The 24,046-nt window shown below is 50.1% G+C and overlaps 8 protein-coding genes across 8 annotated transcripts; 4 read left to right on the plus strand and 4 right to left on the minus strand.

The window, feature by feature from the left end:
• Positions 1-2,572: 2,572 nt before the first annotated feature.
• On the minus strand, positions 2,573-6,058 carry N7500_006703 (GPI inositol-deacylase; the record flags this gene model as incomplete). Its single annotated transcript, XM_056677847.1, has 3 exons — positions 2,573-2,801; positions 2,876-5,466; positions 5,522-6,058. 3 exons carry the CDS (start codon positions 6,056-6,058, stop codon positions 2,573-2,575), a joined length of 3,357 nt encoding a protein of 1,118 aa, XP_056532847.1.
• A 1,386-nt stretch (positions 6,059-7,444) lies between these two features.
• N7500_006704 (sugar transporter family protein) lies at positions 7,445-9,067 on the minus strand (the record flags this gene model as incomplete). Its single annotated transcript, XM_056677848.1, has 3 exons — positions 7,445-8,095; positions 8,152-8,826; positions 8,891-9,067. 3 exons carry the CDS (start codon positions 9,065-9,067, stop codon positions 7,445-7,447), a joined length of 1,503 nt encoding a protein of 500 aa, XP_056532848.1.
• A 2,423-nt stretch (positions 9,068-11,490) lies between these two features.
• On the plus strand, positions 11,491-12,148 carry N7500_006705 (putative glutamine-serine rich protein MS8; the record flags this gene model as incomplete). The annotated part of the gene is made up of 2 exons (XM_056677849.1): positions 11,491-11,610; positions 11,732-12,148. The coding sequence occupies 2 exons, from the start codon at positions 11,491-11,493 to the stop codon at positions 12,146-12,148; spliced, it is 537 nt and encodes a 178-aa protein (XP_056532849.1).
• A 572-nt stretch (positions 12,149-12,720) lies between these two features.
• N7500_006706 (uncharacterized protein) lies at positions 12,721-13,755 on the minus strand (the record flags this gene model as incomplete). Its single annotated transcript, XM_056677850.1, has 1 exon — positions 12,721-13,755. The coding sequence occupies one exon, from the start codon at positions 13,753-13,755 to the stop codon at positions 12,721-12,723; it is 1,035 nt and encodes a 344-aa protein (XP_056532850.1).
• A 388-nt stretch (positions 13,756-14,143) lies between these two features.
• Positions 14,144-16,825, plus strand: N7500_006707 (putative APSES transcription factor (MbpA); the record flags this gene model as incomplete). Its single annotated transcript, XM_056677851.1, has 3 exons — positions 14,144-14,380; positions 14,436-16,095; positions 16,146-16,825. The coding sequence occupies 3 exons, from the start codon at positions 14,144-14,146 to the stop codon at positions 16,823-16,825; spliced, it is 2,577 nt and encodes an 858-aa protein (XP_056532851.1).
• Positions 16,826-17,228: 403 nt separating this feature from the next.
• On the plus strand, positions 17,229-18,849 carry N7500_006708 (glycoside hydrolase family 5 protein; the record flags this gene model as incomplete). The annotated part of the gene is made up of 4 exons (XM_056677852.1): positions 17,229-17,326; positions 17,390-17,654; positions 17,726-18,106; positions 18,178-18,849. The coding sequence occupies 4 exons, from the start codon at positions 17,229-17,231 to the stop codon at positions 18,847-18,849; spliced, it is 1,416 nt and encodes a 471-aa protein (XP_056532852.1).
• A 281-nt stretch (positions 18,850-19,130) lies between these two features.
• On the plus strand, positions 19,131-21,949 carry N7500_006709 (Glycoside hydrolase superfamily; the record flags this gene model as incomplete). Its single annotated transcript, XM_056677853.1, has 2 exons — positions 19,131-21,323; positions 21,344-21,949. 2 exons carry the CDS (start codon positions 19,131-19,133, stop codon positions 21,947-21,949), a joined length of 2,799 nt encoding a protein of 932 aa, XP_056532853.1.
• A 162-nt stretch (positions 21,950-22,111) lies between these two features.
• N7500_006710 (DUF890 domain protein) lies at positions 22,112-23,927 on the minus strand (the record flags this gene model as incomplete). The annotated part of the gene is made up of 9 exons (XM_056677854.1): positions 22,112-22,540; positions 22,618-22,881; positions 22,952-23,042; positions 23,093-23,222; positions 23,273-23,346; positions 23,396-23,526; positions 23,616-23,691; positions 23,752-23,799; positions 23,848-23,927. 9 exons carry the CDS (start codon positions 23,925-23,927, stop codon positions 22,112-22,114), a joined length of 1,323 nt encoding a protein of 440 aa, XP_056532854.1.
• Between the last annotated feature and the right edge of the window lie 119 nt (positions 23,928-24,046).

The following is a 24,046-nucleotide window of genomic DNA, read 5'->3' on the forward strand; positions in this document are numbered from 1 at the left end:
TAGATCTATTGTACAGTAGACCTATTGACTTCCTATTTAGAACTTATTGGATCATACTGAATGTATTAAATTGACCTCTGATATAGACTACCAGAATGATCACCGCAACCCGTCACATACATGTGCCTAACCTCTGCCTGACCACTTTCGTAATCTATTTTCATACTATGGTGTTGACACTCCAATCCTTGTATATTGTACATCGTAAAACCAGCCCGAGGCGCGCCAGTCGCCGTTCGCCACCCATGATCGAGTGGCGCAGTACCCCTTGGAACTCCAATGAAGACACCCGAGTTTTCTCCAAGAGAACTAGAACAGCGTAGTTTTAGAGTTACCACGTTAAATCTTCTTCCGCCTTGTTATCCTGATCTTCCCGTATCCATCCAGACCCAGACTTGGCATTTCCGTGTCAACTGCGGATGCTTAGCCGTTAAATCTCATCCGAGGCAACATATGTAGTTGACATGTAGGTCAGAGCTGAGTAGTATCTTTGCCAAAAGTCAGTCCGGAATCAAAATCAACGTCAGCCTGTCCGACTAATATCCATTACTCTTCCTAGCGTAAATATCTAATTTTGGTCAACATGTCCTTTCTAGACGTCCAATTAAACAGTGGACGAATATCAACGGGATAAGAATTTTTTTCACCGCTCGGTTTATCTTATCGCTTATCGCGTGTTATACATAAAAATCTTCGAGAAACTTGGCTCTTGTACTCATACCTCTCCTACTAATAAAACCATCTAGAAGGAACTGTTGACCTAGCGTTATCGTAGTCCCCTTATCCCCCGCGAAAGGATTCAGATTCGGGTGGCAAAACGAACCCCTAGGGAAAAAAACAAAAAACAAACCCGAACTCTATTTTTATCAAGTCCGAACGCATCTACTCGACACCACTCGTATAAGAAATCTTTTTCCCCCTTAGACGCCTTGAGAAGGTAAGGCGTAGCACTTGACCCCCGGTTTGTTCTTGAAAGGCTATTTATTCGTGACTTGTATACTCAAATAGGCCATCTTCCAACCAGTTTCAGTATACATTCCGTTATGAATAAAAGTCAAAAAGATCAACACAAAACAAAATTGGATCCCGGGGGCCTAGAACTATATCCGTACCATCTGGAGACAATCATGAAAAATGGAAATGGACATATACAAACTCGAGATTTCAGCGCGAGCGAATCATCTTTTCAGATTATTTTTTTCCCCAAACCATAGTCATTTCTGGAAGGGACCCGACATCTGAATTTGCAGATTCGTTTCTTTTCCGTTCTTCTGAACGTGGCGTTCGCCACACACCTACGTCGGGGCGAGGTCATCACATCTACACTGTACACTTCGGTGTTCGGCAATACTATCGTGTGGTTTATTATTCCTAGGTAAATATTAGGTGTCATCCGACATCCGACATATCACAGAAAGTGGATCCGCATACGGCCCCAGTTGTTTATTTGATGGGGAACGGAGGCGAATCTTCATCTTACTGATCTAACTGTCTTTGTAAGTTTGACAAAGAGAGTTAGACTGCCGAGATGTGTTAGACGTTGATTTGGATCCGGGGTAGATGCCGTGGAAGAAGGCTATACTCCGTGCTCTGTATAGTTATTATCTTGCATGAAGATCTGATCCTTTCATTTCTAATTTTGCATGTGTTTCTTATTTTTATTTTTTTCTTTCTGTCACAGCCCCTTTTAGTCCATGCTTCGTTACGAGGCCCCTCCGTTCCGGACATAGCGCTTAGACCCTTTTCGATGATACATACTTCCAGGGGTTGGTCTGGTATGAGCCTATCGTTTTGAAGAAGCAGGGGAAATAAAGGGGTAAGAAAGACAACCTATCGGAGGGACAGTCTCGTATACATAGTTTTAAGGCTGGCGGGTTTGTACGACGTGCATCGTACTCCATGCAAGCGCCTTTCGCCGCATGCTGTTGTATCCATTTTTTAGATTCCTTGGTGTTGACATGCATAGATAGCTCAATAGAAGAAATTTCTATGATAAGATTGAGCTGAGATTCCCTGACAAATAGTAGGTCTACATAGAGAAAAAAAAAAATAAGTGTTAAGGTAATTAGTATGTGGGAATGCACAACTCTATAAACCAGGCACAAGGACACAGCACCACCGACACGCCCAGCCAAGCAATATCAGATCATCGCATCCCGTAAATCTATGTTCAGACCATGAACAACAAAACAAGACAGAAAATAGAATAAAAAAGCACACCGGGGATATATACAAGACTTCATAAGAGCAGCTCACCAGACCAGAGAACGAGGTCTGAAATCTGGGGGCTGCAAGCGTCGAGTAGTACCACAAGGACCCGATGATTCTCAGAAGAGACCTGTCCTTGTGGGTGAGGTGTCGTAACAAGTGATATGGCGAGATTTAAGGGTTAGGGGGTGAATACAGGAAGGACGGGGACATCGATATGCGTAAAATCGCCGGGAAACCCCGATGTCTGTACAAAAAAGTGAGATCGCTTGAAACTCCAGACCCAGATGCGCGACACAACTCCGTGACAAAAAAAAAAAAAAAAAGAAAAGAAAAGCACAACAACAATAGACGTGACTAGCTTTCATGGCTTCTTCTTAACGTGACTGCTCCCTGTTTCAGATGGGAGTTCGTCGCCATCGATGATACGCCACAGACGGCGCGGAGAGAAGTTGTTGCCGAATAGGTAGATCCCGACGAACCAGGCTGCAAGGAGATTGGCGAGGTGGTGGAGGAGGTACGCGTAGGAGACGCCGTAGATCGCCGAGTAGATGGCGATGGCGAAGAAGATTGTTGAGGTGACGTGTCTGAACCTGAGACGGAGATAGGTATGTTAGCTTAAATCTGCAAGAGCGAAAGAGGAGCCTAATAGAACCACCCTACTTACCTGGTCGTAATGCGCGGGATCATAGCGCCGCTGGTCATGGTCTCGACGAGAATGAGGAAGGGCATGATAGATAAGACGTTGTGGTGGGATGAGAATGGCATAAACCAGTGCACAACGAGGTTGTGGGCCCAAACCAGGAGAACAAGCACGTTAATTGGCAATACCCACAACATCAGGGTTAAGATAGATTGTGCGTAGTTCCCAAAGTTCAGGTGCGAGGTCGATCTGGTTTCCTTGGCGTGCCATTGTGCCCGCACACATGTGGCTAGCTGCACAATGCAGGCGACCATGTATGCAAATTGATAGGGGATGACAGTCGAAACAAGGATCAGAAGGATAGCGGTGTGGATAATGCGTCGCCGAGGAGTGGGGGTGTGGAAGATCGGCAGATTTCCCCGGTCTTCTCGCCGGATATAGCCTGACTTGCTGTGCAGAATCCCATAGACCCAGGAGAGGATGTTCACGAGGACGAGGGCGAGATAATTGACAAGAACGCAGACCCCAACGCTGATAAGACCAAATACTGGAACTAAGAACCAGAAGAAAGCGTCTTGGGAGCCAAGCAAGAGGTCATTCTTGGTGAAGTCGACGGGAGTCTCGGTCGAGTTGGACCGCCAATGGAGGGGTTCGTCGGTCTGAGGTAGGGCTTTGGAGGTAGCCAGGGAGGAGGCCAAAAGAGACATGGCCACCAGCAGAATCGGGAAGGAAGACCGCAATGCACGATCAAGGCCATCGTTAAAGGGAATAAAGTAACCAGACTCATCATAGACCTGGAACTGCTTCCGGAGAACGAGGGCAACGACGAGCAGTGGGAATGCCGCGAAGACGGTCCGGTACCGCATCACTAGCTCGCCAAGACTGCTGGCGAGATCGACTTGAAGGGAGATATCGACCGTCGAGCCAGAGGTTGGATCCGTCCACAAGTGGAATGATACGCCCCCTAGGGCGGCCTGTTCGCTGATTGCAGGCGGCATATACGGTGCCACACCATGCAGGTTAACGCTGACTTCATTGACATTAACGAAGAACTTCGACTCGTGAGGGTCGGAGACAGATTGCCGGAGCAACGGAGCGAACAGCTCCTCCTTCTGTGGGTGGCGAGTGATCTTCAGCCGGTAGTCGAGCAGGCTCGAATACAGTGCGGGGATCTTCACCTCGGTGAGCATGGGTCGGTTCGCGGGTAGCCGCATTTTAAGACCAGCACTAAGCAATCCTCCCAGTCCCACCTTGGCCCGGATTATTGCATCCGAGCTGTCTGAGAACTCGGCGACAAGGAAGCCTGGAGTTGGCACATTGGCCTTGTCCACGACGGCCACGAATTGATGTTCTGCAAGACTCTCCAAGTCGTACTGGAGATACGAGAATGGCGGGTTACGATCATAAGCATGTTTCGATGCGCGGGTCGAGGCAGGCAAATGAATGCTATCTTCCGCCGCGCTTTTGCAGGCCAAACGGGTTGAGCCCACGGTGCCACCGGAGAAATCCAAATTCAACGGGAAGTTGGTTGAACGGCCATTGGATAGCGGGAACACGCTGCAGAAGAGAACCTCAATGTTACCATTCTTGTCAAGCGATTGGTCCGTCAGCAAAGTAAACTTTTTGCCAGAAACACCCTGGGGAGGGATTGGTAAAAGGCGAACATCCGGGCCATGCTGTAGGCCCAGTTCACGCAGGATGAGCCGTTGGCTCTGTGCAAGAATGGTGTTTGCGTTATCTTCAAGTGTCAAAAGGGTATTTGCTTCCTTCTGGGGCAGTGTACGCTCAGCCACTGATTCCAGACCCGTCAAGTACCATCGCTTGAGCACACGCATCCGTTCTGCCCGTGGTTTCGTTTGGGTAGGGCGTCGGGCATCGACGATCTCAAACAAGGATTTAATAATCGCCTTGCGGAATTGGTCGCACCAAGTAATCGACAGATGATCCATGCCAATCCAGACATCTGGAATAGACGAGGTAAATACGGTAAATCCGTGTGTCTCGGGAACAAGGGAGGAGATGCTGGCGTAATCGGAGGGCACCACAGTATCACGCGCACCACCCGCGATGGAGATGAGAGTAACATGCCATAGCGGGTTGTTATTGGCCCATGTCTGGGCATAGGCATCGCGCCAGTAGTCGTTGATTTGTTTATAGGTGTGAACAATGTCGGAATCGAAAGAGACGGGCGGTTTTGCGTGAGGTGCAGACATGGTGATGATCGTATTGACCGAGTTAGCCTGGTAGTTTGCCATAGTCAGAGAAGTTCGTGCCACTATCCCACCCATCGAGTGTCCAATAAGGATGACTGCACTGGGGTCTGGCAACCCTGGATCTCGGCGGGTGCGTCGCGGATCATGGTATAGCGATAGAATGTACGAGATCGCCTCGTTCACGTATTCCGCCTGATCCAACAGAGTTTGTCCATGGAACGCCGCCATATCCTCATTGAAGTCCACCATGAAAAAGTCCAAGCTCCGCGTTCCGGCCGCATGGCGGCTCTCATCGTGTGCGACTACATCGTAGTAATGTCGTGAGGCCTCGGCGGCCAAAGATCGGACTTGGCGATAGCTTCCAGCATTTCCGGGAAGGAACAGAACTGGCACGCCGTTTAACTAAATATCCAAGTCAGCAAAGAATCAGAGCGCATGGACCGAGGGGGGACCGTACCCCGATGTTATCCTGGGTATAAGGATCCACACCTTCCTCCCGATAAAGGAAGAGATTGTATTTGCTTGCAAAACGGGTGTGTTCCGTGTCAAACTCTAGCATACGAATGAACGTCGGACTCATCATTGGGACACCGCACCCGTCTCCGCCATGTTGCCGACCGGCGAACGAGCTCACGATGGAGATCAAGAACGCGACAGCAACGCAAGTGGTCAAGGCCGTCAGGATAGAGCAGGACCATGGACTGCGTTGTCGGGATTGTCGCGCAAGACGGCCTTCGGGAGGGGGAGCTTCCATTGGAAGTCGAGGGGAACCCAATGGCATCGGTTTGGTATCGTTGGAAGGTTGGGACAACGGGGTGCGCCACATGCTCGAGTTTCGGGAGCGCGGTGTCGCACTGCCGTCGCGGCGAAGGTCAAAGCTGGTGCCACGCCTAGCTATTTGGGATCTGGTTTTCTCGTCGATGGCGGTCCCATCGTCTGCTCGGGAGGCGGAGTCTTCGTCCTCGACGGGGGAGCCCGACGAGCGTCTGTGCATTGGAGAAGGCGGAGCCAGGACTTCATCCAGCACACACAGACAGGTTCTTGGCGCAGGGGGTTAAACCTCGCAAGAGGACCCTTAACGAGTAAGGAACGAGGGGAAGGGAAGGGGGTTGGAATGGGGAACAGGAATGGAAGCCGGGGCGGTTGGAGGTTTGTCTGGGCCTTGGCGGAGAAAAGCACGGCTCTGACCCTGACAGCCCTGGAATGGGTTTTTTTTGTGGGTACGTTTCAAGGTCTTGTATTAATCATATTAACTGTAGAAGTGATTCTTTGTATCTTTCGAAATTAGGATTTTTTTGGGCTTATAATAATCATCGGTCTGGAGATGGTTTCTTTTTCTTTCTTTCTTTCTTTCTTTTTTTTTTTCGACGCAATTGGTATGATAGCCTTGGCAGTGACCACAAGACTTTAGTATATAGCCCTAGAAGCTTGAAGTCACCAAGGCCCTATAAGCACGACCTATTATATTTGACATTACTCCGTGTCATAAAGAGGAAACAAATATATGTTCAAGTATTGAAGTACATGCAATAGGGACTACAGTAGGCAACCATGTATCCCATCATGATGTTCCTGCAGGACGCGTATGTCACTGGCTTACTATAATACGCAAAGCCCCCTAGAGGGTATCCTCCTAAAGCGTATCTTCTACCATATGTGAATTGAAGTATTCACACCAAATCTCCGGACTTATATCGACTCTGTCATGGGGGGAGTATACTATTAATATAACATCCAGTAATGAGTTCATAACTATCGTTCTCTCAATTCAGTCCATCGTATCTGTATCTCCAAATCTCAGTGAGAATGTACCAGAAATACGAATGGATCCCTGCACTGTAGCCTTGGAAAGAGCCTCTCACGTTTACTGTGTTTTGATTCTCTGTACCTCCAGGTCCTGTTCTCCCGTCTTTTACGCTGGGAATCCTACAATTCATCATTCTGCACAGTAGAGGTGAGTACTGATTCCTCTTTACTCCACTGTCCCAAAGAAAATGATGATACCCTTCAGCCCTAGGACTGGCTTGCGTGCCAGAATGAACACCAAGCACATTCGGATCCGTGACACGACAAACCATCTACCATTGCACATCAAAGCCATTGAGTGATACCCGCTAACCCTCTGGTGAATTACAGGGCAACAAACCTTGGGAGCACACATAAGAGTGAAGTGGACTGCTGACGTCAATATACTACAAAAACGGAGATCAATAAAGTGAGTCGGAAGCCAATTTATCATTTGTCCAAGTATCTCATTATGTTTCTTCCATATCTCCCCAATAAAAATTCCAGGTCGCTGCAAGGTCGTACGAAGCAATCATCAGTCGTCGCGTGGGTATCTCAAGTCCATACACCACAGTCTTGAAAATTCCTGGCAAGTCTAAGCTACGATTGGACTCCTAGCCTTCTCGGGATCTTCCCCCAAGTCATCCTTGGCGCTGAGGCCACGGTGAGCAGCAACCTCCTGGAGATCCGCGTCATGCTCCGCGTCGAAGTTACGACCCAAACGCTCCGGCCCAGCAAGTGTAATGATAATGACATAGGCAAAGACACAGCCCATGAAGATGCAGATAACCTTGCCGTATTCATAACGGTGGGGAGCTTTCTTAGTTGGAGGCAGCGGGAAGCGTTCACCGATAGTTGATTCGATGGTCGAGCTAGCGGAGGAGACCAAATTTCCGAGTTGGTAGGCGGTGCCAACAGCAAAGGTACGGATGGGTCCTGGCGATAGCTCCATCAGGTGAATGGGGATGACACCCCATGCACCCTGGACCATGAACTGCTCAAAGTAGGCTGCAGCAATAACATTCTTGTTCTCGACAAATGTGTAAGGGTAGAGAAGGGCGCCACCGACGATGGAGATGACGATGATGGAGAACCGACGACCGAAGATCTGACTGGCCCACCCGCATAGCACGCCACCTGACAAAGCGCCTAGGTTGGCAACGACTTGTGTGACAGTGACTGCGTTTTTGGAGAATTTGAATTGGTTCTCCAGCATCGTCGGGTACAGATCCTGAGATCCGTGCGACTAGTTCCCATGTTAGTGTTCTTCCGTTGCTTGAATAGCAAGTAATCTCCACATACCATAAAATTAAACCCAGACATCAGCAGAACCAGGTATACGAGTATCAGCCAATGGCGCTTCAGTGCGACCTTTCCTTCTGATACAAAGGATGCCGCAACACCTCCGCGCATTTCCTGTCTTGCTTCTTGACGTCGACGGAAAGTCTCGGTTTCACCTAGGAACAATCGAAAGATAATAATCAAGACTGGTGGGCAAGCTGCAAACCAGTACAGTGGCCGCCAACCATGCGGGGTCGTATCGACAAGAGCTCTAGCGAAAGCCGTGGCGAGCAGATATCCAAAAGCGTAGCCTTGCTGCAAGAGTCCCGAAATGATACCGCGGGCTTCAGGTGGACAATCCTCCAGGGCGGTAGCAGCCGCATTGCCGTACAAGCCACCCATGGCGATTCCGAACAAAGCGCGACAAGCCAAGAACTGTTTATAAGTTTGGCAGAAACCAGCGCCGAGCTCGAGGACCACGAAAAGCATCTGGTTGACGATGAAGGGCCATTTACGGCCCCATCTATCAGAAGCGATTCCGAAGGTGATGGCGCCGACGGATCGTAGCATCAGCACTAGAGTGATACCCCATGTGATGTCGGTTACGGATTTGTCGAATGTTTTGGCAAGCTCGGCAGTAGTCAGTGAGACGGTAAAAAAGTCGAATGCATCCCAAGACCAGCCTAGAAAGGCGACCTATAGGGTTAGGTTGGTTAGCTGGATGATCTTGCCTGTCAGCCCTCGAGGGAGATTGACATACTGTGAAATTGAGCCACTGAGTCGTGTTGAGCAGTGTTAGAGCCTTGAACGGGTTGGGGGCGGGGTTCATGGGAGGCACGAGAGAGGAAATACGAGTGGAGAAGTAGCGACCAATGCTCATATGCTCTTCGACATCCGGCGAGGGTGTCGCCGCATACTGAGGCTTTGCCTCATCCATTGCTGAAAATCTTGGGAGCGCCTATGGAAAGGAGATTAAAACTCTGATTGCAACTTCCAAAGGAAAAAAAAAGAAGATAGACCAGAAGCCAAAACAAGGGGGTCAGCACGGCTCTAAATACGACATCATCCCCCGCGCGTCACCAAACGTAGCGGACATCCCGAGGATACGGAATCAAATGACCATGTCTGACGCGAAAGCAGGGATGGGATATGATCTTATTCGCAGGTCAGCAATCTGGAATCGGAGGGGGACGAATAGGGGGGTCTTAGCTTGCCGATCGTACATCTATGGGGTATCGAACACGCGAGAGTCCCCGTGGGGAAAGAAAAAGTTTCCACTTCGGAGCGGTGTTTCGGCGTGTTTTTGATGCAAGGCACACGGCCTTTTTTTCATTCTGGTATAGAATTCTTTGTCTTTTTCACTTCTACAGTATAGCTTGACTTCTACTTTTTCAGAAACTGTGTTCTTAAGTTCAGATATAGTGAATGCCTGCCTACAGAAAAGTACCTCAACGCAAAGGCATACAATAGGTACAAGATACTCCACATTTCCTGGACCAGGGATATTACGGAGTAAAATGGAGAAAAATGACATGTCAGAGAAATCCCACATCTCTTTGCACTTTTCATGGGTGATAAGCCCTCGGTCACCTTCCGTCTCGGTTTATCCTGATCGCCGGTTTTGTTATAAAGCCACTAGGCTGTAGACTTTAGACTTTTCACATAGAAACATCTCCATAATCCATAGTACAACATACCGATTAGCCGATATAGTCAAGCCCTCTCGTATATTAACCTTTGAATACCGTTGCTTGGCACGGCTTTTGTAAACTAAGACTTTTGGATAGACTGCCAAGCATTAGCGCGAGTGGTCATGCCCGGCTCCCCCAAGTACGGTGGAGTATACCTGGGTAGAGCTACTTGTTATCAATGTTCATGTATCCCATTCCTTCACTTGATATCTCAAAACCTCGCAAAGAACGAGCTTCAAGACCTTGAAAGACCGTTCTTGGCTGCAGTGCCAATAAATGCCATGGTATTGGCAAGAAAGCTTTTATCACCACGCACGGACTCCGATGCTTGGCTAAATTGGGCTGAATCCTTCGCTACCCATCAGACTAGAAGAGTCTCCACTGTTCGGGAGTACATGGCTGAATGGGTAAGTATGCTTGAGGGTGTCAATCTTCACTTTTGTTATGAACTGAGGGGAAGTATTTCAGCCAAGATAACGTTGCTCGCTTTTCTCAATGGCATTTTGCTGACAATAAGAGGTTCTTTGTAGCGAGGCACGTTGGGGCTAGAGTACCGCTTTTAACTCGGCCGACTGCAACCCGTTTCGTAAAAGACACCGACGAACGCCGGCTTGCACCGAACATATGTCCCCGAGGCCTTGACCCTTGGGGAGGAGAATTATGTACCATGCTAATGTTTGTCCCCATCACCAGAATGCGAATCAAGGTCATGAATCAGAATTAAGTTTGTACTGCCTTCGTGGACTTTTGAAACTAAACTGTGCATATGCTGTCTCGTAAAAACAGTTCATGTTTCGAAAGAATAGTCCCAGCCCCTGTTGGTGTTTTCGGATTTAATCATTGCGTACGTAGTACGCAGTACTTCGATCGAGGTTTTCTCCGTACGTAATATATCAACCTTGCTAGGGCACTATCTCGAGAGGAGTCTTTCAAACACGGCCTGGGATAGCATTTATAAAAGTATGTATGTCTCTGTAGGGCATTCACCCCCACACAGCAACAGTTATAGCGCTGTTCTACCACCAGTAGCCGATATCAATTTGAACTCACCAAGCACCGCCGATCTGATTGGACCTGATTGGTTTGAGTAGCTGGTTCCTCTCTATACTAGCTGAAGAACAAGTTGACTGACCTCGGGACCATTGTTTCAATATGGAATCAATCATACCACCAAACACCAAGCAGTTCTCACATCAGCAAATGGGATTTTCAATCGGCACAGAAGCCGTTGAGATGGACCATAATGCACTGTGAATCGATGACCAATACCACTTGAGTCTCTTCTATAATTATCTCCCAAATCAGGAATGCTCATCGGTTCCTTGCAGCCTGTCAACTGCGGGTCGATAGTCTTGGCATTGACCCTAGCATGGGATATGTAGGTGCCAAATGCCAAATGCCAAACGCTAGGTTCACAATCAAACAGATACATACTATTGGTTACTTGTATCAGCTGAAGAAGAACGAAGCCACATTCTATGACAAGGAGGCTGTGTCAATCTAAAAAGCCCTTGTGAGGCGGTGCTCAATTTCCCGCTCAGCCCGCTTGCCCCGCTGATGCCGTGTATTTATTGTCAGGTCATCCCCAGACCACACCTTCTCGTTCAGCCCCTATTTTCTACATATCAGCCTAACACTTATCCAACAACTAAAACTCCCTAAGAACAATATGTCGTACGGAGGACCCCCGCAAAACCAATACGGCGGTGGTGCTGGTTACTATGACCAGCAAGGCCAAGGATACCCCCCGCAGGGTCATTCCCAACCACAGCAAGGCTATTACCCAGAAGTGAGTTGGCACACCAACATGACATGCTGTTGCACACGACCGAGTCGCACAGCGCCCACACTCTCAACTCCACCTCCGTACTCGTACCGCGGCTATAGATAACTAACTTTCCGCGCTACAGGGCCAACAAGCTTACGGTCAGCCCCAGTATGGCCAGTACCCAGGTCCGTATGATCAGCACGGCGGCCAGGGCTACCCCCCACAGCACCAGCAGGGCCAGTATCCTCCCCAAGGCAGTCCTGGATACGAACAGCCTCCCCATGATCGTGGCCACTCGCCCTATCCTCCCCAGCAACAGCATTACCCGCAAAGTGGTGGCGAAAGCTCGGCTTACTATGGTGGCCAACCCCCGTACCAACAACAACCAGGACAACCTGGTACGGTAGGACCGGAGGGCGACAGAGGCCTTGGGTCGACGCTGCTTGGTGGCGCGGCTGGCGGGTTCATGGGTAATAAACTTGGCCATGGTATTCTCGGTACTGCGGGCGGTGCTGTTTTGGGTGCTGTTGGTATGAATATGGCAACTAATAAGCTGTGAGTCTTGATCTTTACGCTATCTCTCTTTTTGTTTGGGTCTTCTCGGTTGAGATGGGGCTGACTGTGGTATAGTGGGAAGGAGGCTAAGAAACATAAGAAAGAGAAGAAGCATAAGAAGGATAAGAAGCACAAGCGGAAGAGCTCGAGCTCGAGCTCCAGTTCCTCCAGCTCGTCCTCTGATAGCGACTAATTGGTCTCACTTTCTTTGGCGTGATTGGTTACGATGGCTGATTGTATCCTTCAAATTTTGTATACCCTGTCTTTTTCTTTACTGCTTTCTCCCGTCCGGTATCTGGCCCGTCTGAGGATCTCCTCTTGGGTGACTCAAGGACCTTTATGCGTTACGTTTATCATATGCATTGCATTCTTACTGAGATGACAGCTCATCAACAAAGTTTAATGTCCGAATCATACGACTATTATTCAGTTGATGGATTATACTAGAGTGTGTTAGCCTAAATTTCTGCCCGATAAATCTTCACTTGATTTCCATTCACAGTGCACTTGAATATAGGAATGACCAGGGCCGTGATGTGAATCCAAATCGTGTATTATTACATTGGCCAATGTTTGTTATTGAGATGGCTGACGTGCCTCAGGCTTGTTTTTCTTCGCCTGAATAGACTTATTGAAGAAAGCCTCTGGGTCGATGCTACTGTCCAGATCGAAGCACAGCTGCGGGACTTCCTTTGGTGATTCCCACATAAAGCGCCACCTTTGTGATATCGGATTCCAGTATTGTCGTGGCACAAGAGCAGACAGACGTCTCCATTGACGACGCATGAGCCTGACTGTAATTGTATGTGGCCGGCCATTGGCGTATTCAGCAAAGGTGGTACCCTTCTCAGGGCCTCTAGCCAGCAAAGTGAAGAGCTCACCACCAGACTTGGTCTCAGACATAGTTTGTGAGATCCGAGGGTTTGAGCCTCTCCTTTTGACAGGCTCCCATGGTATAGTACCAGATATGAGTCCTCGAAGCACCTGGAAATCCTTCTCTGGTAATGGTGGAAGGAGACTGCCCAATGTGGCATTGTACCATTTCCTCCGAATATTTCTCTTCCGAGACTGGCATATTTCTTTGCCCCAGCTGTCTTCCTTAGGAATCGGGGGTTCCAATTGTTTGATCAACGGCCTGATACGGACTGCTGCAACCACTGTGTTCTGCATTTGAGAAGCTGCGAGGCTCTTCACGATAGCCGAGGGTTCCCAGTCATCACTGAAGTCAGCAGGCCGGGAGAGTAACTCTTTGAGAGCCAAAGAGTCATTAGGGATTTCGGGTTTTAACATCTTTGCCAACAGCTCATGTCGCCGTCTCCCAGTGCGACCGTACGACAGCAATAACACTTTCTCGAGAGGACGTGAATAGCCTTCATTTGCTCGGCGCAGAACCGACAACGCGTTTCTTGCCGCATGAACCGCCCGAGGACCAGCCTTCGGGGAACGGGAGGAAGCAGCGCGATATCGGGAGGTGATATGGTCTTTCATGTAGTTGCGAGCGATAGGGTCAGGTAGATAGGTACATTCGCGCAGCGTAGCGCGAAATAAATGGCGCCATTGCTGTGGTGTTGAGAGAGTATGCAGCCAATGCTGAGGCTGTGGTCTGGCCATCAGGGATATTTCACTATAATGCAATTAACAAGCGCCAAAAAAAAAAAAGAAATCCCAAAACGGAGAAACGCGAAATTCTTGGCAAAATGCGTGTCACGGGAACTCCGACGCGCCATTTTCGCCGTTTCTCCCCCAAACCCCGCGAACATTGCCCTGCCTTGCATTGAGCCTCGGATCTTGACATCTCAATTTACATTCGACACCTCGTTCGGTCGCTTTCTGGCCTTGAATGGTATTCTGTCTGGCCTGCGGTTTCCCTCCACAGGGTTAGCCACGCGCCTCCTTGATCTCGCGTCATTCCAATCGACATCCGGTATCTTTCTCCTTGCTACCTATTCTACCACATCATTACCCGATTTGTTAGCTGACATTTCCTGGAAAGTCCAGCATGTCATACTCTCAGGGTAGTGTAGGTTCGAATGGAATGGCCTACAACATGTTGAATGCTTCGCAATCCCTTAACTCCACCCCTCGCGCAACTCCTCCAACCCCGAAAGCATCTCAGATGTCCTCTTTTGGTTACCCGAACGGACTCCCACGAAGTAGCTTTGGTGGATATGATGGAACCAACGACTATGGGTCGGTAATGTCATATCAGGAGGAGTATAAACCACAGATTTACCGAGTTCGTGGTCTTTACCCACACCCACAGAGAATGCCACTGACGAGGCTTGAACTAGGCTGTCTATTCTAATGTCGCCGTTTATGAGATGGAAGTAAATGGTGTCGCTGTGATGAAACGTCGATCCGATTCTTGGTTGAATGCTACACAAATTTTGAAAGTCGCCGGTGTCGTGAAAGCAAGACGTACGAAAACCCTTGAGAAAGAAATTGCGGCAGGTGAACACGAGAAGGTACAAGGTGGTTACGGAAAATACCAGGGTACGTGGGTCAACTACCAACGAGGCGTCGACCTATGTCGAGAGTACCACGTTGAAGAATCACTCCGGCCACTGCTAGAGTACGATATGAGCCCTGACGGCTCCGGAGCTCCTGCCCACGGATCAACAATAGATACACCCACCAAAGAACAAGCAATGGCCGCGCAGCGCAAGCGCCTTTACAACGGCGGGGAGAATCGCAGTGCGTCGCAGCCACAGCAGGGAACTTTCTTCCAAAATATCTCCCGAACTGCTGCTACCGCTGTTAATGCCCTTAGCAAAGCGCGCTTCGACTCGCCCAGCTCTAGCAGTCGTCGGCCTAGCATGCCTCGCAAGCCGTCACAGCAAATGAGCAGCCAGGAATCCGGGCTTGCGTTCAGCAGCCAGCAGAGCATGTACAGCATGTCCGACAGTGGGTTTGGCAGCCTACAGAATCGGTACCAGGTGCAAGATGACACCGACGATCTTGCGGAACCTCCCCGCAAACGCATGCGCTCTGCTTCGCACCACGCTCCGCCTATTGGTCTCACTCGAGAGCCGTCCAATCTATCCATGCAAGAACCTACTCCCACAGAACCTAACGACTCCTTTTATCAAGATATGGATCTTCCTCCCCCTCCCATGGATGATGGCTCAAAACGCGGCGTCGAGTCTCTAGCGCCTGCTTCCACTCCAGAGAGATTCCAAAAAATGAAGCTCATTATGACATTGTTCCTCGATAAACGAACAAAAGACTTTACAAATCACCCAGCCTTGCTGCAGTTGACCGGGGACGATCTTGAAATCCCCCTTGACGAATACCGAAACAATGCTCTTCACTGGGCTGCGATGCTTGCCCGCATGTCACTGCTCAATGCGCTAGTCGCCAAGGGAGTTAGTATATCGCGAGTCAACGGTGCTGGAGAAACGGCCCTGCAAAAGTCCGTGGGCACTCGGAACAACCTTGATTATCGAAGCTTCCCACGGTTGCTGCAAGTGTTGGCTCCTACCATTGACATGGTCGATTACAGCGGACGCACCATCCTGCACCACATTGCCATGATGGCTGCGACTGGTGGCGGTGGCCACGTATCCGCAAAGCATTATCTGGAAGCTCTTCTCGAGTTTATTGTACGACATGGAGGCACCGTCCCACGTGCGAATGGAGACCACGCGGCAAACGGGAACCCTGGTGGTGAAGTCATCTCTTTGGGACGATTTATCTCCGAGATTGTCAACCTCCGCGATGACCAGGGCGATACAGCCCTCAATCTCGCAGGGCGTGCGCGCTCAGTCCTTGTCCCGCAACTCCTGGAAGTGGGTGCCGATCCTCATATTCCAAACCACACTGGCCTCCGGCCTGCAGATTACGGTGTCGGTGTCGATATGGTTGATGGAAACTCTCAGTCTCAACAGCCGGCTAGTCGGAATGACACATTCATTGATCAATTAGCGAAATCAAAGAAAGAGATTCTTGATGGTGAGTGTCTTCCCACCACTAATATTTAGTATTGCTAACATGAAATCTAGCGGCAATGTCCCAAATTAGCGCAATGGTTGAGGAGACACTTGGGGGAATTGACCGAGAGTTGGCTTCAAGTTTGACACAAAAACAAGAGAGTTTCGATCACTGGCATACGAAGATCCGCGAGTCTGCCAAAGCTCGGCAGATCGAACAGAAGCAATTTGATGAGCTCAGACGCAAGGGTTCCGAGCGCGTGGAGTTGGACCGGCGCATCAAGAATCTGGAGCGGTCATCTGAGGGCTTGTTGGTAACAGTGAAGAACACACCAGGACTGGACGCGAGCAAGACGGTTGTTGTGGGTGATGCCGACAGAGATTCAGGTGTTGACGTCGCGACATTTGACACTCTGTTCCCCGAGGGGTTCGACCCAGCGTCCGGGTTCTCAGAAAAACAAGTCGCCTTCCTGGCCTCACTACCAGCAACCGATCTGCTTAGGCGTCAATCCCAGTGCTATAAAGAATTCAATGGAGGGATATTAGCCGAGGTCGATGGCCTGAAAGCTAAGAACGCAGTCCTTGGTCAAAATTACCGTCGCATGGTGATGGCATGCACGGGCTGGACAGCGGAGCAAGTAGATGAAGCTGCAGAGGGGCTCACGCAGTGCGTCAAGGAACTGAATGACAATCCCGTCCCCGAAGACGAAGCCATTGAGATCCTGATGCGGGATCGCGGGCAGGATTGGTAAACTAATCTTGGATGTATTGCATTATTCTCTGAGCGTTTGGGCGGCTTGTTTGGACGGCGTTGCTTCACTTGTATACAAATACCCTGGTGGCATGCATCCATGCCCGTTGGCACATGTCTTGTTATTTATGAGAAATGCAATTCCTGTACACTTCATCAGCGGTCTTGGCTGCATAGGCTAAATGTTGTGAGATTAGCCGGTTGAACTACTGGGCTTGGTGGCTTGAAGCCCCTGCAAGTTGCCAAGCTGGATATTTACCCCATCCCCCGCGTTTCGCCTGCTGGACTTTTGGATAAATAGCCTGCAGATAAGTACTTATAGGTCATGCGTAGCACCTCCTGACTCACCCTTGTACGCATCATTGTAACTTTGGACATTGCCTTGACATTCTTGATTCACCAACATGGCTACCGGCTTCCTGCACGTGAAGGGTGATACTGTTGTCGACGGAAATGGAGATGGGGTTGTGATGCGAGGAGCTGCTCTTGGAGGATGGATGAAGTATGCAAGCAATCAAATTGTCATAGTCATCTCCTGCCTCTGAACTAACATATCGTCTTGAAGTATGGAGAACTTCATTACAGGCTTTGCAGGCCACGAAGCCCAGCACCGCGCCGCCATGCGTCGAGTCCTAGGACAAGAGAAATACGAATTTTTCTTTGATAAATGGCTCGAGTACTTCTTCACCGAGGCGGATGCTAAATTCTTCGCCGAGCTGGGGCTGAACTGTCTGCGTCTGCCTTTCAATTACCGCCACTTCGAGGACGACATGAACCCCCGGGTGCTGAAGGAATCAGGTTTCAAACACTTGGACCGCGTCGTCGACCTGGTCAGTGCCTCACATATCTCTACATGGGTGTAATGATATCAGGAAATGAACTAATCGTAATGGCCGTGTAGTGCGCAGCACATGGGATCTATACCATCCTGGACATGCACGCCGTTCCCGGTGGCCAGAACCCAGACTGGCACTCCGACAACCCCACAGGCTATGCTGCCTTCTGGGATTACAAGGACCATCAAGACCGGACTGTTTGGCTTTGGGAGCAGATCGCCACCAGATATAAGAATAATCCTTGGGTTGCTGGGTACAACCCGCTCAACGAGCCTTGCGATCCTGAGCACGTGCGGCTACCCGCATTCTATGCTCGTGTTGAGAAGGCGATTCGAAAGATTGACCCCGATCATATTCTGTGGTTAGATGGTAATACATTTGCAATGGAATGGAAAGGATTCGACGAGGTGTTGCCCAATTGCGTGTATGCCATGCATGATTACTCGGTGAGTTTCGCATTATATCCCAAGCCCTTGACGACACCGAGTGCAGTATTCTAATACGCTCTGGCATTTAGTCAATGGGCTTCCCCACCGGCGATCGGTACAAGGGTACAGCCGAACAAAAAGAACGCCTTGAACGCACGTACCTCCGTAAAGCACAGTTCATGAGCGAGAAGAAGACCCCCGTCTGGAACGGGGAGTTCGGGCCCGTCTATGCGGACCAGGTATTCGATGTCGATGCCGAAACTGTCAACCAGGAGCGATACAACCTCCTCGGTGACCAGCTACGCATTTATGACAAGTATAACATCAGCTGGTCGATCTGGCTCTACAAGGACATTGGTCTGCAGGGTATGATCTATACGGATCCCGAGAGCAAGTGGAACAAGACACTCAAGCCTTTCCTGGACAAGAAGAGGGAATTCTGGCTAGATAAATGGGGCCGCCGGCCTAAGTCTGAGCCTGAGGCGGCTTTGAAGCCTTTGCTTGAGTGGATTGACCGTGTCAGTCCTACTGCGAAGGATACTTATCCCACTTCGTGGAATACGGAGTTGCATGTCATGCGGAATGTGTTTTACACATTCTTGGCGGCTTCGTTTGTGGATGAGTTTGCTGAATTATTCAGAGGAAGCAGTGAGAAGGACCTGGAAGAGTTGGCTAGGAGTTTCCACTTCGAGGGTTGTGTGCAGCGAGAGGGTCTGAATCGTATACTGAAGGACCACGCACATTCTTCTCAATCAGTCTGAGCACAAGGCAGTTCTCTTGAGCATATTATAATAAATTGAAATTCATGACTGATTCTGGTGCTCTAGAGCGTTGGGACCTCGGGGAGGTTAGATTAATAATAGATGTGATGCTCTATAAGCAGGGTGTGGAAATAATTTTCGTTCCTGGTGACATTGTGACTTCCTCATAAATACCACGCACCTCTGTTATCCACACACTATCGATAAGCAGAAAAATCGAAAAAGATCGCGGGGCACATTCTCGACTTCAAGATCATCAAAGGTTACTAGAGGGATTCGACATGGCTGAATCTACTGCGTACCCGTCCAATTTGGACAGCCTCTTTGAGGCCACTTCGCCTCTCAAAGACCGCATCGATCCGATCCGATTGACGTCAGACAACATCGTCCCGATCTTTAACCTGCCCCTCAGTCATAAGGTCCTAGGCCACGATGCTTCAAAAGAGTCTCTTGCACAGGTTGCAAGCGGCGAGGTCTCATATACCACCTTCGTCGCCGAACAGGCCCGCGCCGCCCTTCAGTCTAGCGATGACTTGACCACGGAACAAAAGCAATCGCAATTCCTGCACCTTGGACTAGCAGCTTTGTTCGGCTTCCTACAGTCTAACGTCACCGGTCCTCCCCTCGAATTCAGCTCATCCGAAGTTGTGTTGCCATCTATCCTGCGAGCCGAACCCACAACGCTCAAGACTGTGCGGGCAAAGATCATCCGTGACCTTACCCTTGATGGAGAATATGCTTACAAGCTCACACCCAACCCGGAATTGTTCGCTGTTGCCAAGGCACTGCTGGCCGATGCGAGCAGCGATGGACCACTTGTGGCAAAGACCGCGCGTATGCGTACCAACTTCCTTCACCAAAAGATGCTTTCGGAGGTCACGAGTACTCTCCAGGATGTCATCTACAAGGATGTCGAGATCCTGGATAAGGCTGAGTTGAACTCAGACGAGAGAAGTCGGTTCCTGCTGGAAAGGGCCACTATCCACACACATCACGGGTTCGATGTCAAGGCACGTGAAGATATTGATCAGGCGGCCAAGTTGCGGAGGTTCGAGTTTGCGTTGACCGGAAAGATGGGCAAGCGCACTAAATTCCAAGACCGCGATATCAGTCAGCTTGTCGTGTTGGCTAAGAGTGCTGATGAGACAACACAATCTTCGGAGTCTTCTGGGCCTAAGAACCTGAACTTGGATGATGACACCCTTCTGGAGGCTATCTCTTTCTCCGACCAAAAGCCCGATGAACAATCCTTGGCTATTCAGGACAAGGTCTCCGCAGCTTTGGATGCTATCGATGCGAACAATCAGCCCATTCTTCACCCTGTTGACTCTGCTCTTCTACTCGCACTAGCATCTGCTATTACTAACACCTCGCCTGAGAACGGCCTCACCCGAGAGGAAACAAACCCCTACGCCACTCGAGTACTCGATGGCGGCAGCTCCAATTGGCAGATCTATACACAAGCACTTCTGGTCCGCAGTCGGGTAGAGGGCTACCGTTCCCGTACTGTTGAGAGAGCCGTGCTGCAGATGCAGGCTCTGGTGGATCAGGTCATTGCGGACACCGCAACTAGCGATGACGCAGCTCAGAATGAATCAGGCGACCCTACAACCTTCCTGCCACGTCCCGAGCAGTCTGAGTCTGCCCCGGCTGCTGACCGACTTGAGCACATCTGGATCCTAAACTTCTCAACCCGCTGGAGTCTCGAGGCCGAGCTTGCCAAGCGCTGGGTTGATTTAGGTGGTTTGCGTACCGCACTTGATATCTACGAGAGGCTCCACATGTGGGCTGAGGCCGCACTCTGCTATGCCGCCACCGAGCGCGAAGGCAAGGCGAAGAAACTCATCCGCCGCCAGCTTTACCAGGCCACCGGCCCGGATGAAAATGACGAAAACGAGGAATTCAACGGACCGGAGCGCTCACCATTACCAGTCGACGCACCACGTCTTCTCTGTATTATGGGAGATATTGACAAGGACGAAAAGATGTACGAGCGCGCCTGGGAGGTTTCCGGGGAGCGATACGCCCGCGCTCAGCGGTCCCTGGCCCGTCACTATCTCACCTCCACACCACCACAATTGGAAAAGGCCGAGGTAGCCTATAAGAAGAGTCTGCACATCAACCGCCTGAACCAGGGCGCATGGTTCGCTCTCGGCTGCGTGCAGCTCGAGCTCCAGAAATGGCAAGAAGCAACCGATACCTTCACCCGCACCGTCCAACTCGACGATACCGACGGCCAGGCCTGGAGTAACCTCGCTGCCGCGATACTCCGCATGCCTGACACAGAGCCCGCCCCTGAGGTCATTGACGAGTCCACAGGCGAGGTCTCTGCCGCCGAAGTCGACCCCCACAGGCGCAAGCGCGAAGCCCTATCGGCGCTCCAGCGCGCAGCCCAACTCAAGGGCACCGACGCCCGCATTTGGGACAACGTCCTCACAGTCGCAGCGTCCATCCCCCTCCAGCAACGCCATTCCGTGAGGTGATCACCGCGCAGAGGCGCATTATCGAGCTCGTCGGCACAAAGGATGGCGAGAAGTGCATCGATGTGGCGATCCTAGGCATGCTTGTTGACTTCCTGGACGTAGCGTTCGAGTACGAAAATTTGCTTATCCGCTCTGACGATCCATCCGAAGCCCCGATTGTTCGCACTGGTACTATTCCTGGCCAGATCATCTCGCTAGTTGATCAGCATGTCGTGCCGCTTATCACGCATTCTTCAGTGCTGTGGCAGATCGTTGCTCGCGTTGAAGTCTTCCGCAATCGGCCGTCTAAGGCGTTCGAGTGTCATGAGAAGGCTTGGCGCGCTACTATTGCTACCAATGCCCAGGGTGCTTTCCAGATGGGTGATGAGAAGCCCTGGCTTGAGATTGTGCGGGCTACAGAAAAACTTGTGAGGGATGGATATGCTAAGTTTGGTCCTATGGACCGTGAAGACCAGAAGGTTGAGGGTGATGAAGAAGCTCAGCTTGTTGCGAAGGACTGGCGGTTCAAGGCTCGTAGTGCCGTGAGAGGAATCTTGGGTAAGGGCAAGGACTTCTGGGATGGCACGGAAGGCTGGGACCGCTTGAAGCAGCTGCAGTCTGAAGTTACGGGAAATTAGTACATACAACCCTTGATGCTGTTTATGAATCATAGAGATGAGCTCGCTGTGCAAATGGTTACAAAAGTCATATACCAAGTTCAACATCATACAAGTCTCCTCGTGTTGCTTTGAACTAAGCTTATCCGAACCTGTATAATAAGAGTCATAAGCCTATGGAAATCATTTCGATTCCAACTTCCTCTTTACCATCCCGCAGAAGCTCTCAAACAAGACCGTGTCGGTCCCCTGCGCCCAGCGGACTAGGACCTTCACCTCTTTCTCATCGGGTTTCTGCCCCCGGACCAGCCGTATCTGCAGACGTACTCCCAGCGCCACCTGGGCCGGAATCACCTTCAATCTAGCCGCACCCTCCTCGCCGGCAAGTTTCATCTTTCGACGGGCGAATCTTGACCACACATTTTCAGCAGCGAACCCCGTCCCCGCAGAGCGGGCCTGATCCCAAGACCAAAACCAAGGCAAAGAGCTGAGTTCTGCATTTATAGTAGCAGTGGCTGAGTCAATCGATGTGTCGGGTGGTAGTGTGAATGTGTACTCTGAAGGGAAAGGCAAATGACTCTTCGGGCAGCCGGGGATTCCACGCGCAATATTCTAGACCAGTAGTTAGATACCATGCACGACATACAAACATGAAGTGAGTAAAAAGAATATGATAAAGTATGACTTACCATGGCAGGCCTTCTGTCTCCCCATGACCACGCCACGGCCCAGCGCTTCGTCTTGCTTCCCTGTTCGAACTCTGTAACTGCAAAATTATGGTTCTCGTGTTTGATCAGCATCTCCACTAGTACGTTAATACTGCTTAATTTGCCGAGCATGGATGTATACCACTGGACGCGGTCGCGGAGCTGGAGGCTTTCATCGATCATTTTCTTCACGAAAGCTACTTCTCCGCCACTGGTCACCATTTCAACTTCTGCACCAGTGCAGGCCTTCATATAGGTCAGTACGATACGTGATGAAGTGGGATATGGCGAGAACTCAACAGCTAGTGATACTTACCGAGAAGGGATCTCGTTCTTTCTGCTCAGCAGATTTTTTCAGCTCATCGGACGAGGTATAAAAGGGTGGGTTGCACATGGTGAAATCAAGGCTGATGAATAGTCAGGTAGGATTCTAGCAAGTTCTCAATCAGAGACCCACGTCTGGCAGCCTAGTTCCTCTAACGGGAAGATTGGTCCGTCGGGGTCAGAATGCACAATCCGAATCCTTGATTCGAGGTTGTTCAGGGCCACATTATGTTGGGCGGTGCGAATATTGCTCGAGTCAATGTCTGTTGGGTCGATCAGTGGATGCTGAAGATACCCGGACTTGAGAACTTACCTGTTGCTACAAAGTTCCACCGTGGACGTGTCGCACAGCCCAGCAGGGGGTAGATACTGGTGCATCCCGTTCCGCTTCACTGTGTCAGATAAGATTCGGAGATTGGATGGACTCATTACGTACATATCGAGGCCGACGACTTCCCGGTCTCGATCATACCCTTCATGTAGTCCTCCCGCACTGGAGTCGAGGAGGTCCTGCAGCCAGAGGATGTAGTTGAGTCTATACTTCATATCAGACACATGCGTGTAGGGCTCAAATCGTCATTCGGGACGACATACCTATTTGGTACCTGGTAATTAAGTCAATGCATGTTCACAAAATAGGCCCAGTATCTACATACCGGTGGGCACAGTCGATCCTCAGGGATCTCAACTTTCAGGTGAAAATCTTGTTGCAGGAGGGTGGTGGTGAGTTGTCTGCATGACGCAAATCAGATCCACTCTCGGGATGCCAGACGTTAGAGTACTCCAACTCACCGGACAGCCGCTGGATCCGCAAAGTTCAGATGGCCGGTTGGTGTCAAGCTGGACTTGATTAGTACTAGACTTTCTGTCAGAGGGCGTTTCACATACTGCTTGGCGAAATCGCGCGATTGCAGCGCCAAGGCTGCAAAATCAACGTCATTTTTGTAGAGACTTCGCGCAGATTCCATGTTCAATACTGGGATTACTCTGTGAAGGTGTTCAGTATTTGAGATTATCAGGATTGGAATGTGGTTGGTTACAGAGAAAGCAAAGTCGACGGCACAAAAGGAGGGTTGATGTTGGCAAG

Source organism: Penicillium coprophilum (assembly GCF_028826855.1).
Source record: "Penicillium coprophilum strain IBT 35676 chromosome Unknown utg000004l_segment0_segment0, whole genome shotgun sequence".
Classification (NCBI taxonomy): Eukaryota; Fungi; Ascomycota; class Eurotiomycetes; order Eurotiales; family Aspergillaceae; genus Penicillium; species Penicillium coprophilum.